This window comes from Cucurbita pepo, chromosome 10 (assembly GCF_057944985.1).
Source record: "Cucurbita pepo subsp. pepo isolate OVF chromosome 10, ASM5794498v1, whole genome shotgun sequence".
Taxonomy (NCBI): Eukaryota; Viridiplantae; Streptophyta; class Magnoliopsida; order Cucurbitales; family Cucurbitaceae; genus Cucurbita; species Cucurbita pepo.
Genome location: NC_141807.1, coordinates 5,758,276 through 5,772,213, shown reverse-complemented (window position 1 = coordinate 5,772,213; position 13,938 = coordinate 5,758,276). Strand labels below are relative to the sequence as shown.

Sequence of the window (13,938 nt, the reverse complement as noted above, 5' to 3'; positions counted from 1 at the left end):
TGTATTTATTATATAATTATTATTATTATTAAACTAAATTAATAAAAATATCCTAATAATACCTTTTAAAATTTTAATATTATTTCACAAATATATCTAAACTTTAAAAAATTTAAATACTGACTTAAAACTTTTTTTAAAAGGTAAAAAAAAAAAATTTACTTTTACCATGGTATAAAATTTAAAAATACTCATTAGATTTTAAAAGTAACTTTTACAAAATATATATATATATATATATATATATATATATAATATATATATAATAATAATTATTATTATTACTATTAATATATGGACAAAAAATAGATTATCTCTAAATTTTTTAATATTACTCTTAACAATTTATGAGTATTTTTTTTAACAATTTATGAGTATTTTTTACCTAGGGTACGGTAAAAATATTTTTTAAAAATTGGTATTAATGAAATTTTTTAAAATTTAATATTTATTATACCCTTTTTAAAATTAAGTTATTTTTAAAATAAAATATTAACGGTTTCGTTAAAAAAAAAACAGTAAGAATGTTTTTAATTTTTTTGAGTTTAAAGATATTCAAACGTTTTTTTTTATTAATTTAGCCTTATTATTATTTGCGGTAATATTATTTTATTTTAAAAATACGAACATATCGCTCCTAAAGTCACGTTAGTAATAATAAATAAATATTTGACCAAAAAACTATATATACTAATTTGAAAACTATAATAATTATTATTATTTAGTTCTAAAATTTCTTTATTTATTTAGAAATATCCAGGCTGGCAATTGTATTTAATTTAATACAAATTATTTAATAAATGATGCAAACATATATTTAGATTTATTTAAAAAATAACGACCAAATCAAAATATTTAAAAATTTAAATATATATTTTTAAGCAAAATATAAAATGATTTGGGTAAAAATAATTGTTTGTTAAATAATAGAAGGCGCGTGGGGGACAATTGAAGCGCGTAAAGAGGTTGTCTGGCACGTGGGACGAAAATTTGAACATTCTTTAATTATATTATAATATGATAATCAAGAGGATGCCTAAAAGTCTTCTATATAATCGCTTTACTTTAATTTCATAATCATTTAATTATGATTATTATTATTATTATTATTATTTATTATTATCTTTGAGAAGAAATGGGAAAGGGCAACAAAAGGGTTCATTGACTATTGTTGTATTTATATACATCCAACTAAAATCTAAGAAAATCCAAGGGTAGTTTTGGTAATTATTTTATCAAATTTGGCCCGTTTCGAGTATGGGTTTAGTAAAACCCGGAGTAATTATCTAAACAGTAGATCTTAAACTAAAGATTTCATTTTACCAATAGAGACTCGCCCTAAACGAAAATTGCCCTCTACATTTAGATGGAGAATGGGACTCTGAAAAATATTTTTCCTCATTAGATAATAGGGCCGGAGACGGGACTCTATTTCCCGTCCCCACCTCACTCCCAATATAGATATATTTTCAATATATATATATATATATATATAATATATATGCTTTTTGGCCATATTAAAAAAAGAAATTAGTTATTTTATAGACTTTGATCCTAATATTTATATTAAAGATTATGTTTTAAATTTTAATTTTAAATTTTAAAAATTATGTTAGTAGAACTAAAATATATTGATTTTTTACCAATTGTAATGGAAGTTATATTGAGAAATGAAAAACTTTAAAATAATTATTTATTAAAAAATAATAATATACGAGAAAAAATTATGTACAAAGAATCTCTACAAAAATAATTGGAAAATTTTGCAAGAATGGAGGATTAAATAGGTGGTGAGGACCGGGACGAAAAAGACTTCCCCATCTCTACTTCAAACTTAGAGTACATAGCTTTTCCTAAATTTTCAATCTAGACTTAAAATATCGAACATAAATGCCCAAAATACTCTTAACTAGGAAGAGCTCAATGTTGATATCAACTTACTTATCCATGTGGTATACTAGTAGATATTCATAATCCTTTCATGAAATATCTTCGAAAATCTAGGAACATAGGTGGAGAGAGATAAATTTAGGAAGAGAGCATATTTGAATGGACAAAGACTGGTCTCGAAGATTCGATAAGTTTTCAAATTCTTAATCGTATATGATATTTAAGTTGCTTAAACTTTAAAGTTTAATGAAGATTTAACAATTGGGGTAAGCTAGAAAAATAAATTGAAACAAGACATTTAGTCTAGTACGACGATTCGTGCATACAAAAGTAAAAAAAACGTATCATTCGTAGAAGTACATTAGATAAAAGGTGAATGCTAGAATTATAAAATCCACGACTCGAGACAAATAAACCTACAAATCAAACATATATACACTCGAAACTTCTAAGAAACTTAGAAAACAGAGCTAAGCAATGGGAGTGTTGGTTTATTTCGTTGTATGTATAAGGTCATTCTTTTACTCAATCGACAAGTACTTATGGGGGAGGTGGCCAAATAGAACGCTAACAGGAGCCCAACTCATCGAACTCCTACTATTATGAAAACACAAGTGAGGTTCATTTAGCTTAGTGTTGCTACTCATAACTACGAAGTGGATATACAGACTTCAACAATGATCATATCAATAATAACTCATTCGTTTTGTTCTATTTTCAATCCAGGATCTCGTGTTATACAACAGAAGAACATAGGGAGAAAGAAATGTGACCTTGTCCAAGCGAGAGTCTTCTAATGTCTCGGGTACCAGAACATGCCTTTGATTCCTTCAGGGTCTGGTTGGAAACCTAGATTCTGGTAAAACTCTACCACTGCAACAATCACATTATTTCAGACTTCTGCTGAATCTAAATCCAATCTAAGTTATTGCATAAGCTAAAATTTGAATCAGAATAAATTTTCCGTCCTACAATCGTGACATCGGGGTGTGGGGGAAGTATTTGCCCGAAACCGATAAAAAAAACATTGGATGTTGAACATGGTCTAAATCAACATGAATATAGCTAGCAGAGCATCTTTATTTCCTTTAAAAGTTGGAGTTACAAATATAGCCTTATCCATGCCATATTCTAAAAAAAAAACAATAGTAATAGACTATATGATAGTATTAAAGGGTGAAGAAGAAGGTTGCAATAATGGTTTTATAGGGAAGTTGTAACCGCCCAAGCCCATCGCTAGTAGATATTCTCCTCTTTGGGCTTTCCTTTTCGGGCTTCGATTTTTAAAATGCGTCTGGTAGGGAGAGGTTTCCACATCCTTATAAGGAATGCTTCGTTCTTCCCCTTTCCAACTGATGTGGGATCTCACAATCTAACCCCCTTGGAGGCCCAACGTCCTCGCTAGCACACTGCCCAGTGTCTAGCTCTAATATCATTTGTAACAAACCAAACCCACCACTAGCAGATATTGTTCTTTTTGGGTTTTCCCTTTCGGGCTTCCCCTCAAAGTTTTTAAAACGCATCTAGTAGGGAATTTCCACACCCTTATAAGAAATGTTTCGTTCCCCTCTCCAACCGACGTGGGATCTCACAAAAGCACTAAAAAGAGACTACTTTACCTTGACTATCTGCAAAGAGTGTTATATTGCCAATATCCCTTTGCAAAAGTGCCCTTATAAGCTTTTCAACTAGGGCCTTACCGAGGCCTTGGCCCTGAACCACAAAAGCATCATCACTTGTATTAGAATGTTTAGCATACCATAAAAAATAATATCTATTCAGGTTCTAATGTACAAGATAGTCCAAGAACATGGGTTTTATATCAAATTTACGCCCTCAAGTTGTTCTCTGATTAGTACAACCAAAAGAATGAACTTTGTCCCAGATCTTTTGATGTCAATATTTGCAGTCTTCTGAGCTTACTTTTAATGCAGCCCCAAATGCCTGTTTTCCATGTCACTTGATTATTGTTTAATGCATCTAGCTGATAAGTATTATTATTTGCGAATCCACATTAAAATACACAAATTTCCTATAGTCTTCAGTGTAGCAATTGATAACCTGATAAGAAGGATCCACAAGAACATCCCAAATTGTAGCATTGAACGCGTGATCTGATGTGGCACGAGCCATACCAATCAGCTTCTTTTGTGCATTTTCATCTGTCAAATAACTTCTCAAAATACAATAAGATGTTCATAAATATTTTCAAACGTAGATGTAGCAAAATGAATGAAAAATCACAACAAAATACCTGAAACAGGAGACTTCTGTGTCGAATATAATGCAGCTACCATATAACTGTTTCTAAGGGCTGCAGCCAACTTTGGTAGTGGTCTACGAGGCCAACCTACCTGTCAAAATAATCTATCATTTACTCATGACTTGGTTATTCGTAATATTGTGCATCATAACAATTTGCAATAACATTAAGCCTGAGAGGATGGATGAAGTAGCACATACTTTATTTCGTATATAGAATGTAAAAATTAACTAAATAGAAGACAAATCCAGATACGGGGCACATCAATGAGCTCATAGTCTACAAAACTGTAACAGCTCAAGCTCACTGCTAGTAGATATTGTCTTCTTTGGGCTTTCCCTTTCGGGCTTCCCCTCAAGGCTTTTAAAATGCGTCTACTAGGGAGAGGTTTCCACACCCTTATAAAGAATGTTTCGTTCTCCTCCCCAACCGATATGGGATCTCACAATTGATTTGTAACGGCTCAAGCCCCCGCTAGTAGGTATTGTCCTCTTTGGGTTTTCCCCTTCAGGCTTCCCCTCAAGGTTTTTAAAATGTGTCTGCTAGGGAGAGGTTTCCACACCCTTATAAAGAATGTTTCGTTCTCCTCCCCAACCGATGTGGGATCTCACAAAAAATAATATTTCTGATTAGGTAGTTAGATGACTAACCTTATCACAAAGGGCTTGAAGATCATATATATCAATATCTCCACCGGAAGAAAATATTATTTGTTCGATTATTCCATCTGATAATGTCGTCTCAGTAAGAACAAACTCCTCAGGCAAAGGTTCTTCTTCCTCTTCCTGAAGTGTGGAAGGGGGATCAACCACTTGGGTAGTATTATTGTTCAAGAACCTGCAGCAAGAAGCAGAAACTCTATTTTCAAAAAGAGTAGCAATTGTGGGTCAGGCTAGTCAGTAGGATGTGAAAGATATTCACCAAGAGATTTCTGTTTCTTATCCAAAAAAAAGCTGGTTTTGACAAAAGTAGCATAATGTACATGTAGATTCTTCAATTTCTCATCCTAGAAAAGAAAAAATTATCTAACCCCGATAGTTACAAGTGGTCAAAATTATTAAAAACCACGACCCTTCACAATAGTATGATATTGTCCACTTTGAGCATAAGCTCTCATGGTTTTGGTTTTGGTTTCCCCAAAAGGTCTCCTACCAATAGAGGTGTATTTCTTACTTATAAATCCATGATCAACCCCTTAATTAGCTAAATGTGGGACTCCCTCCCAACAATTCTCAACAAAAACAACGTCAAGGGGTCCCAAGTTATATAACAACAAAACTGAAAATAGCTATATCCTACATCTAGCAGACTAAGAGAGCATTAAAAATGCTTTATATCTAGAAATCTTTCAAAGCATGCTTACAATAAAATTGCAGTGTGAGCAAAAAGGTCACCACAATAGCCAAATCTCCAATTACCCGGATTTGATAGATTCCCAGAAGCTAGCCCTGAGTCGACAGACACTCAGCTTTCTGCTCACTACAAAATAATACGCAAGCACGCACGCATACACGCACGCAAAATTAGTATATAGAGAGACAGAGATATTAGAGTTATTTTAAGAGTTAGCTCGAGAGTTTTAATAATAGACACAGTGGATTACCAAGAAAACGTTAGACTGAAACTCATACTTCAAAATCTCCTTTTAAATACTCAGAATCCCAAAGGAAGAGCAAAAAAAGAGTCATGTTCTGTAGAGCGAGTGTGGCAAACAGAGTAACACTTAAAACTGAATGAAAAAGTGCATCAAAATCCCTAAATTGAACAAGTTTAGCAACAAAGCGTTTCAATCACTAAAGACACTAAGAAACGGACAATATCAAAAACTGATCAAAGGAAATTGCAGACATAAAACATTTGCAACTTACTGCCGTTCTTTAACCTAAACAGCATCTTAAAAACAGAACAAAAAGGCTGATCCAGGGAGGATACCTTTAGTGAGCCGGTAGTTCAGATTGCGAGGAACCAGAAACGAGCTCGATCCTATAGAGTTACAATCCAACAGAACAACTTGGCATCTGCAACATTTCAACAAAAAAAAAAAAAAAAAATTAAAAAAATTTAAAAAAACCCTAAGAAATCATACAAATAAGCGACGGAATTAAGCTACAAACAGAACCAAATTTAGCTCCCGCTACGAAGAACAACTCAACTGGAAATCAGAGAAAGGAAATTTGAAAAACTAACAGGAACAGCTAAGATGGATAAGAATGGACGCTGAGAATAGTACTAACGGAGAAGAGGCGGCGATGAGTTTCTGAGACATCATCTCTGGATAACGTGACTGGACCGGGATTAAGTCCACTGGTGAGAATAGTTTTGAGACCTCGAATCCAAATCGGAGCATCAGAGAAATCGCCGGAGAAGAGCAACGAAGGAGAGGTGATTTGCTGTAGTTGAAGATTCAGCTGTGCCCTCGCGGTTGTCTGTTCTCCACAGAGTCGCCTTGGTCCATCTTCTTCTTCAGCTGGCTGCTATCCAATTAAAATGTAATAAAATTCAGAAAACAATTTTTTTTTCTTTTTATTTATTTTAAATGTTTAGATTTTGAATTTATATTTATTTGGTTTTTTAATTTTCACATCAGCTCAAAGTTTTATATTTAAAATATTTTTAATAGATTTTTCATAAATTTAAATTTTTAAAAATTAATTATTATATTTTCAACTTATTTCTTCAGTCACGTTTTTCTAAAATATTTTTCTCAAACATGACTCGAGACTCGAGCATACATCAACATTGTCCATGAAGTCCAAATTTTACATGGCTGACTTGTTCGCTAGGTTAGAACAAGTGTCGCACAATCGCTGTCTCGTTGCCACAAGAGTGCAATTATGACACACAGGAGCTGTCGTGAGCTTGCTAGTCGTGCTAGATCTTGATTCTCCAAGCCTACACATTTTTCGACCTATAAAGTTTCGTGGAGATCATAGTTGCATAGAAAGGAGGATAAGCAATGGGCCTGGTGCATCAAGGCACTGCTTCGACAGTCCCAGTGCACCTGGCTACCAACCCGCTCTAAAAAATTCATAGGTTGACGAGTATCCAGGATAAAGGGGACATACACTACTAGCCAAGCCAAGCCTCGCCCCGCCCGATGAGCACGGGTAGCTCACTTCCAAACGAGTCATCGAGATCAAATCAAATCTTCTAAAATTATCGTAACAAAATTAAAATGATGCATTTATAGCTTAACTAATAAGATGGACAGTTCACTTAAAGAGTATAACACTTATTATCAATTAAAACAATGTTCGTATTACGAACGTCGATATCTTTTATCGACATTCGAAATTTTAGCTATCGATATTTTACCGACATTTTCATCTCATTTATTGACATTTAAGGAACGAAATACATAGGATTAGGTAACTTAAAAGTACGATTTCCCACAAATGCCCCTCGAAGATCGCTCCACTGATCTCCAACATTGCCCCAAATACGGTACCCTCTCTCCACCAGTCGCCGCCGTACCTCCGTCTTGAACTCCACCGCGCTCCTCCCTTTCTCCGCCGCGGACCTAACCAGAAACATTCAGATGGAATCCGGTAAGTGAATCGAGTGAGTGTATAGCGTGGAAAGAAACTGCGATTTTGATTATACCTTAAGATTAGGCGTTCGTAGCCGACGAAGCCCTCGCGGTGGAGATTCTCCGAGGTGACTTGGCCGAGATTCTCTTCGTCGCGGCCGGTGACGAGGAAGACTTTGAAGCCGCTTCCTATGAGCTTTGCGAACAGCTCCGCCACCGATTGGATCGCCGGACATTCTCCCTCCATCGCCCATGACCTAAACGCCGCCGGATCGTACGGCTCGCACCTGTTTCATCCAATCAATTTTTTCCCCCTGGTATGAATTTTCGATTTTTGTTGAATTTATTGCATTTTTTTTAAAAAAAAAAAAAGAAATTCCACATTATAACATTAATTTAAATTAAATATACAAAATGTAGGCTTTAATTATTTTAATTATGCCATTCTAAAAAAAATATATTTTAAAATTTAGGGACCGAATAAAAACATTTCAAAAACGGTCTTTTATCCATATTTTTTTAATGAAAAAATGCTACGAGACTTTTTGAAATAATTGTAAAGTTCGAGGGTTAAAATCAAAATTTTTAAAGTTGAAGGGCATATCTAAGAATTACTCGTAAGTTTAAGATTATTTTATATTAACGAATATTTAATATTATACAAATAAAGGACTGAATTGAAAATTTTAAAACTATTAGCATGATAACTTTTAAGATTATAGGGGTTAAATTGAAAATATATTCAAATTATAGGTACTAAACTGAAAATTTTAAAATTAAAAGCCGAAATTATAGGGACTAAATTGCAAAAAAAAAAAAAAGTTCATAAAACTCAATTTATCCTCATTTAAGTTAATTACAAAATTTAGCTGGTCGAGTTAGTTAAAAGTGAGTGTAATTGGTGATAATTGACGTGTATTTGACTTCTTGAAGTCGGGGATTCAGATTCAAATTTCGGTACCACCAATTGTAATAAAAAGTAATTAGCTAAATTATGTTCGGGTTCGTATTTGACTTATTGAGGTCGGAAATTCAGATTCAAATCTCGGTACCAGCAATTGTCGTAAAAAATAATTAGCTAAACTATGATCCGGTTCCATTTAAAATTTAAAAAAAAATTATAAAAATATGTTAAAAAATGATGAATTTTCCCCTAAATTGGAGTAGAAAAGCGTTACCCATATCTCTTGCTTTTATAATAATCAACATTGGAGATGCAAGTGTCATCTACATCAAGGATCCAAGCGTCCAATCCGTCGCCGGCGACCGGGATCTCGTCGGCGTAGGTCAGAATCTGCTCCACCACGAATCGGAGATCGTGCTGGTACTGCCCGCCGGTGATGTATGCTCCGACGCAGCTGCAGCAATGCGCCGGCACCGTCCTCCACGGCTCTACATTGTTCGTCTCCGCCGCCAGCCGCCAACTCAGGCAGTGACTGCAACTCGCTCCGCCGCCCCGATTCCAGTACGGCGGCGTCAGTCCGGCGGCGCTCGAAAACACGGCGAAGATAATCATCGCTATTATCTCTCGTGCTCGCCGGACCATTTCTCCGATTACGATCATATGTAACTCCGGCGGCCGCTTGTTCTTGATTCGAACCCGCCGCCGTGTAAAAGAGAGAAAGAGGAACACAAATGCAACGCCTAAATGTTGAAATAAATAGAGAGAAATTTATTATTATTAATTTATTAAATTATAAATTTATTTAGTCTCACAGTGGGAGAAAAAAAAAACGAAACATCCCTTGTAAAGGTATAAAAACTTCTCTCTACTAGATTCGTTTTAACACCATGAGGCTGACGACGATACATAACAGGAAAAAACAGATAATATCTATTAGCAGTGTGGTTGAGATGTTACAAGTGGTATCATAGTCATACATCGAGCGGTGTGTCAACGAGGACGTTGAGCCCCTAAGGGAGCAGATGGTGAAATCCCACAAACTTATGAATACATCTAACAACGATCACCAGAAGACTCCTACTGAGGACACTCTCAAGTTCAATTCGGACGTCTCTCTGTCTTTAGGCATTGCGAGGTCGAGCACAATTGTTAAGAACTCTTATGAGGAATCCATATCAGCTATTCAACATGTTCGAATGTAGTCCGAATCAGTGAAACTCGTCGAAGCAGTTTCTTTCTTTAACAAAACAATAGTTCAATCAGTATTAAACAACTGACGTGAGATCCCACATTGGTTAGAGAGAGGAACGAAACATTCTTTATAAGGGTGTGAAACCTCTCTTTAATAGACAGGTTTTAAAACCGTGAGACTGATGACGATACGTAACGGATCATAGTAGACAATATCTATTAGCGGAACTGTTATAGATGATTTATCCACCACCGAGGATAAAAAATTAAGACACTATACATAAAAGGACAAAAACTCCCATGACTATTGGTTGATTTTGATCCATTGAACCTAAAAATAAAAATATTAAAAAAAACATCAAAATATTCTTAGTAAAGACCTTTCCAAATAAATAAATAAATATATATATATAGTCTCCCTTTAAATTTATATTTATTGGGCATGTATATTCATTCCACATTAAATATATATATAATTTATATTTATATTTAATCATTATCACTTGTTATGTCAATTGAACTATACTCATGTTGATCTCGAAAATATAAAATTTTTGTTTTTTTAATAAATCGAGGGTAAAAAAATAAGACTAAATTACAATTTTAGTTCATGGAGTTCAAATTTTTCAGAGCAGTCCCTACTATTTAACAAAAAAAACTCCACTATAAGCTAAATTAGGGACGATACGTGAGTTTTTCATCTAACCGAAGATCTGAAACCAAGTAAAAATCACGAGAATTATAAGGATAAAATTGAGATTATATTCATACTTAAAAAATCAATAATATTTTGCGAGTAAATTTATCGAAAATTTTTAAAATAATCGACAAAAAGTTCCGCTTTCTTTTAACCGACCTAATTTCTTCTCTAAATTTCTACAACCACTAAAGTAACGCATCCGACTATCAGCCAATTTCAAACCTACCTAGGAGATTATATGGAATTTTTTAATTAAATAAAAAAATTAAACAAAGAAATTAAATTTATTTAATAATTAAAATAATTATGAAGCAAGATCCAAGTACTATAACATAATTTTAAATTACTAATATTTTTTTATATCCAAATAGTAAATTAAAAAAATATATATGAATAATAAAAAATTAAAAAATATTATTTTTATATTGAATAATAAAAAATTAAAAATATATATTATTTTTATAATATAAAAATTTAGATACAAAAAAAAGGGTAGGAAGGTAAGTGGAGATGACATCAGATAGCAAAATGGAAAGGTCATTTGCTCTTTACACCCACCAATATTTGATATTTAAAATTAAAAAAAAAAACCCATACCACCAAATTTAAAATCTAAAATAAAATAATATTGTCGTAACGACGTGTTCAATTACGAATAGAAATAGGAGGAATGTTCGTAGGTTGAGTTGGGACGTTTTTTAAACTCAACATAATTATTTAAATAAACGTGAAATTCCACATCGGTTGGGGTGGAGAACGAAACACCCTTCATAAGGGTGTGGAAACTCGAAAAGGAAAACCCAAAGAATACAATATCTGCTAGCGGTGGGCTTGGACCGTTACAATAAAAGTAAAATGTTATCGAACAGTGGTTTAGGTTGAGAGTTAAGCGATTTGGTCGAGTTATCGAATTTTTTGAACTCTTTAAGGAATAACGTTTGCTTTTGTGGAGACCGAGTCATAGTCCACCCTATTTTTTTCTCGGTCACTATTTTGCTTACGTGGACACCATCTATTGGTTTATTTATATTTTTCACTAAATTTATAACTAATTTTTTAAATAGTGAAAAAGAAAGGGTGTCTAATATAATTTTTCAAAAGTCATGGTACTTTTTTTAAAAAAAATAATAGTACATGGGTGTTTTTATAAAAAAAATAAAAAGTTTTTATTAAAATTATTTATTTATTTCTATTTTTTAATATACATAAATTAGGTTATATAATAAAATAGTCTCTAAACTTTTAGGACGGTGTCTATTTTATATATGTAATTTAAGTTATTATATTATATTATATTATATTTTATTTTATTTATTATTTATTTGAATAAAGTATGAACGGTACGTGCTTTGTGACCCTTCCATGTTCAGTATTTTATGAATGTTATGTTATGTTATGCGACGACTACGTGATGATGTGTTATGACTTATGTTATGCCATGCACATCATGTTAGCATGATTGTTTTCAAGACTATAAAATGTTGTTATGTCACGTGCATTGGGATACTTTCCATGCATACTCCTTTCCCGCGCTAGCTGAAGGGCATATCCATGGGTACATATATGCCCGCGCTAACGGGTCTATGTGCGTGTACGTGGATCATGTGTAGAGAAGTATTACACATCCAATTTTAGCCCAAACTGAAAAGCAGAGTTCAAGGGTATAAAATGATAGATCCCTCTAAGATTGCTTCTGTATGTACTTTCTGACCCTTAAAATACTCAAGCCACGTGCTACTCTTACTTCTTCGTAAAGTTAAGGCGACTTTACGGTAATAGTCATAAGACCAAAGCTAGGATAAATATATGCAGTTATTTTCTTTCATAGCCTTTATGGTAGTTTATGGCAGTTAATTTTATTTCCTGTTTTATTAAAATAGGTGGTAAAAAAGATAAGTCTTTAATTTTAGTGGGCCTTGAGATTGAAAAAGAGAGGCCCATGGTTCATGGGCTCTACATGGACCAAAGTAAATGGGCTATGGTTCATGGGCTCTCAATTTATCAATATTATATTTTTATTTGGCTTAATTTCTTTTTTTTTCCTAATAAAATTTTAATTTTTTTTTATAGAGGTATTACTCAATTTTAATATATATTTTAAAATTTTATCTTTTAAATTATAAAAAGTTATTTTAAAGAGAGTCGAAAATAATTAATTCTAAAATTAAATAAATTATTTAAAATTAACATTAAATTTTAAGAAGCTCAAGCTAGTCAAGTTTTCATTTATTTGAACTCGACCCAACCAAAATAAATTTATAAGCCAATCCAAACGGTACGGGTTGGGTTAGATTAATTGGATTTTTCAGGTCATTAAATTTTTAACCCCCTCGTTTCTTCAGTTTCGACCAATTTGGATATGATAAATACTCGATTTCAACGTCAATTCTAAATCGATAGACCATTTTGACAAAAATTAGCTTGAATCGACCAAATTTTTGTTTAACTTGTTCGGTTTACGAACATATTTCGACTTTTATCTTTTAGTGAAGGAGAAGATTGTTGTGGTAAATAAAGTTTTTTTTTGGTTTAAAAACCTTTTGAAGCATTGAAGGATTTGATTTGTAGTTGAAGTGAAGAACAAGGAACTATATAATATGATGCCATTTCCATTTTGCGTTTGTTTCAAGGAAGTGACTTTTTTTTTTTTTTTTTTTTTTTTTTTTTTTTTTTTTTTTTTTTAATAATTTAGTGACGTGTTTGCTAGTTAAAACGTTTTACACGGTTAGATGTATAATTTATTTAAAATATTATAAAGAAATTAGTATAGATAATTTTAACGGGTCGTAGAGAAGTTGCATAGAATGTCGAGAATGAGTACTAAGTAGGAGAGAAATGGTACCACGGTTTTAGAGAATGTGTAACAGACTAAATCAACCGCTAGTAGATATTGTCCGTTTTGGTCTATTACGTATCGTCGTCAGCCTCATGGTTTTAAAACACGTTTGTTATGGAGAGGTTTCTGCACCCTTATGAGGAGGGCTCTATTCTCCTCTCTAACCGATGTGGGATCTCATAATCCACCTCCTGTCTGACTGTAATACCATATGTAACAGCTCAAGCCACCACTGGCAGATAATGTCCGTTTTGGCCCGTTATGTATGGTCGTCAACCTCACGGTTTTAAAACGTGCCTATTAGGAAGAGGTTTCCACACTCTTACAAAGAATGTTTCGTTTCTCTCTCCAACCCATGTGACATCTCAAAGAATGCAATCATTATCTCGAGAGGTATGAGTAACTACGAGCTTTATTGAAAAAAGTATAACAAAAACTCAGTTTCAAACGATGTCATATTTCAAACAATGCACATCGGTGAGAGAGAAGAACGAAACATTTTTTATAGAATATGGAAACCTCTCCCTCTAGTAGACGTGTTTTAAACCCGTGCTGCTGACGACGATACGTAACGGACTAAAACGGACAATATTTACTTACGATGAGCTTGAACGGTTATAAATTT

At 33.1% G+C, this 13,938-nt stretch overlaps 2 protein-coding genes across 3 annotated transcripts; both read right to left on the bottom strand.

Annotated features, from left to right (window-relative positions):
- Positions 1–2,560: 2,560 nt before the first annotated feature.
- On the bottom strand, positions 2,561–6,653 carry LOC111803110 (histone acetyltransferase TAP1). Of its 2 annotated transcripts, XM_023687383.2 has the most exons (8): positions 6,388–6,653; positions 6,086–6,171; positions 5,572–5,632; positions 4,804–4,990; positions 4,145–4,244; positions 3,952–4,052; positions 3,510–3,603; positions 2,561–2,763 (listed from the first exon to the last, which is right to left on the bottom strand). In XM_023687383.2, the coding sequence occupies exons 1-8, from the start codon at positions 6,498–6,500 to the stop codon at positions 2,684–2,686; spliced, it is 822 nt and encodes a 273-aa protein (XP_023543151.2). In that variant the 5' UTR covers positions 6,501–6,653; the 3' UTR covers positions 2,561–2,683. The 2 variants fall into 2 exon arrangements, with proteins under 2 accessions (XP_023543151.2, XP_086983501.1); XM_087127375.1 differs by lacking the exon at positions 2,561–2,763 and having other exon boundaries at positions 3,549–3,834.
- A 688-nt stretch (positions 6,654–7,341) lies between these two features.
- On the bottom strand, positions 7,342–9,338 carry LOC111804334 (HAD superfamily, subfamily IIIB acid phosphatase). Its single transcript, XM_023689095.2, has 3 exons — positions 8,861–9,338; positions 7,757–7,969; positions 7,342–7,673 (listed from the first exon to the last, which is right to left on the bottom strand). Exons 1-3 carry the CDS (start codon positions 9,244–9,246, stop codon positions 7,496–7,498), a joined length of 777 nt encoding a protein of 258 aa, XP_023544863.2. The 5' UTR covers positions 9,247–9,338; the 3' UTR covers positions 7,342–7,495.
- Between the last annotated feature and the right edge of the window lie 4,600 nt (positions 9,339–13,938).

Bases quoted from the DNA above. Each gene is read 5' to 3' on its own strand.
- LOC111803110 (XM_023687383.2), bottom strand. From the start codon at position 6,500: ATGCTCCGATTTGGATTCGAGGTCTCAAAACTATTCTCACCAGTGGAC. The intron at 4,991-5,571 runs GTAATTGGAGAT...TTCTTGCTGCAG, and splicing joins TGGGAATCTATCAAATCCGG to GTTCTTGAACAATAATACTA. The intron at 3,604-3,951 runs GTTATCAATTGC...TTTGTGGTTCAG, and splicing joins TTGTGGATCCTTCTTATCAG to GGCCAAGGCCTCGGTAAGGC.
- LOC111804334 (XM_023689095.2), bottom strand. From the start codon at position 9,246: ATGATCGTAATCGGAGAAATGGTCCGGCGAGCACGAGAGATAATAGCG. The intron at 7,970-8,860 runs GTAACGCTTTTC...TGGATGAAACAG, and splicing joins TATAAAAGCAAGAGATATGG to GTGCGAGCCGTACGATCCGG. The intron at 7,674-7,756 runs GTATAATCAAAA...GTTTCTGGTTAG, and splicing joins TACGAACGCCTAATCTTAAG to GTCCGCGGCGGAGAAAGGGA.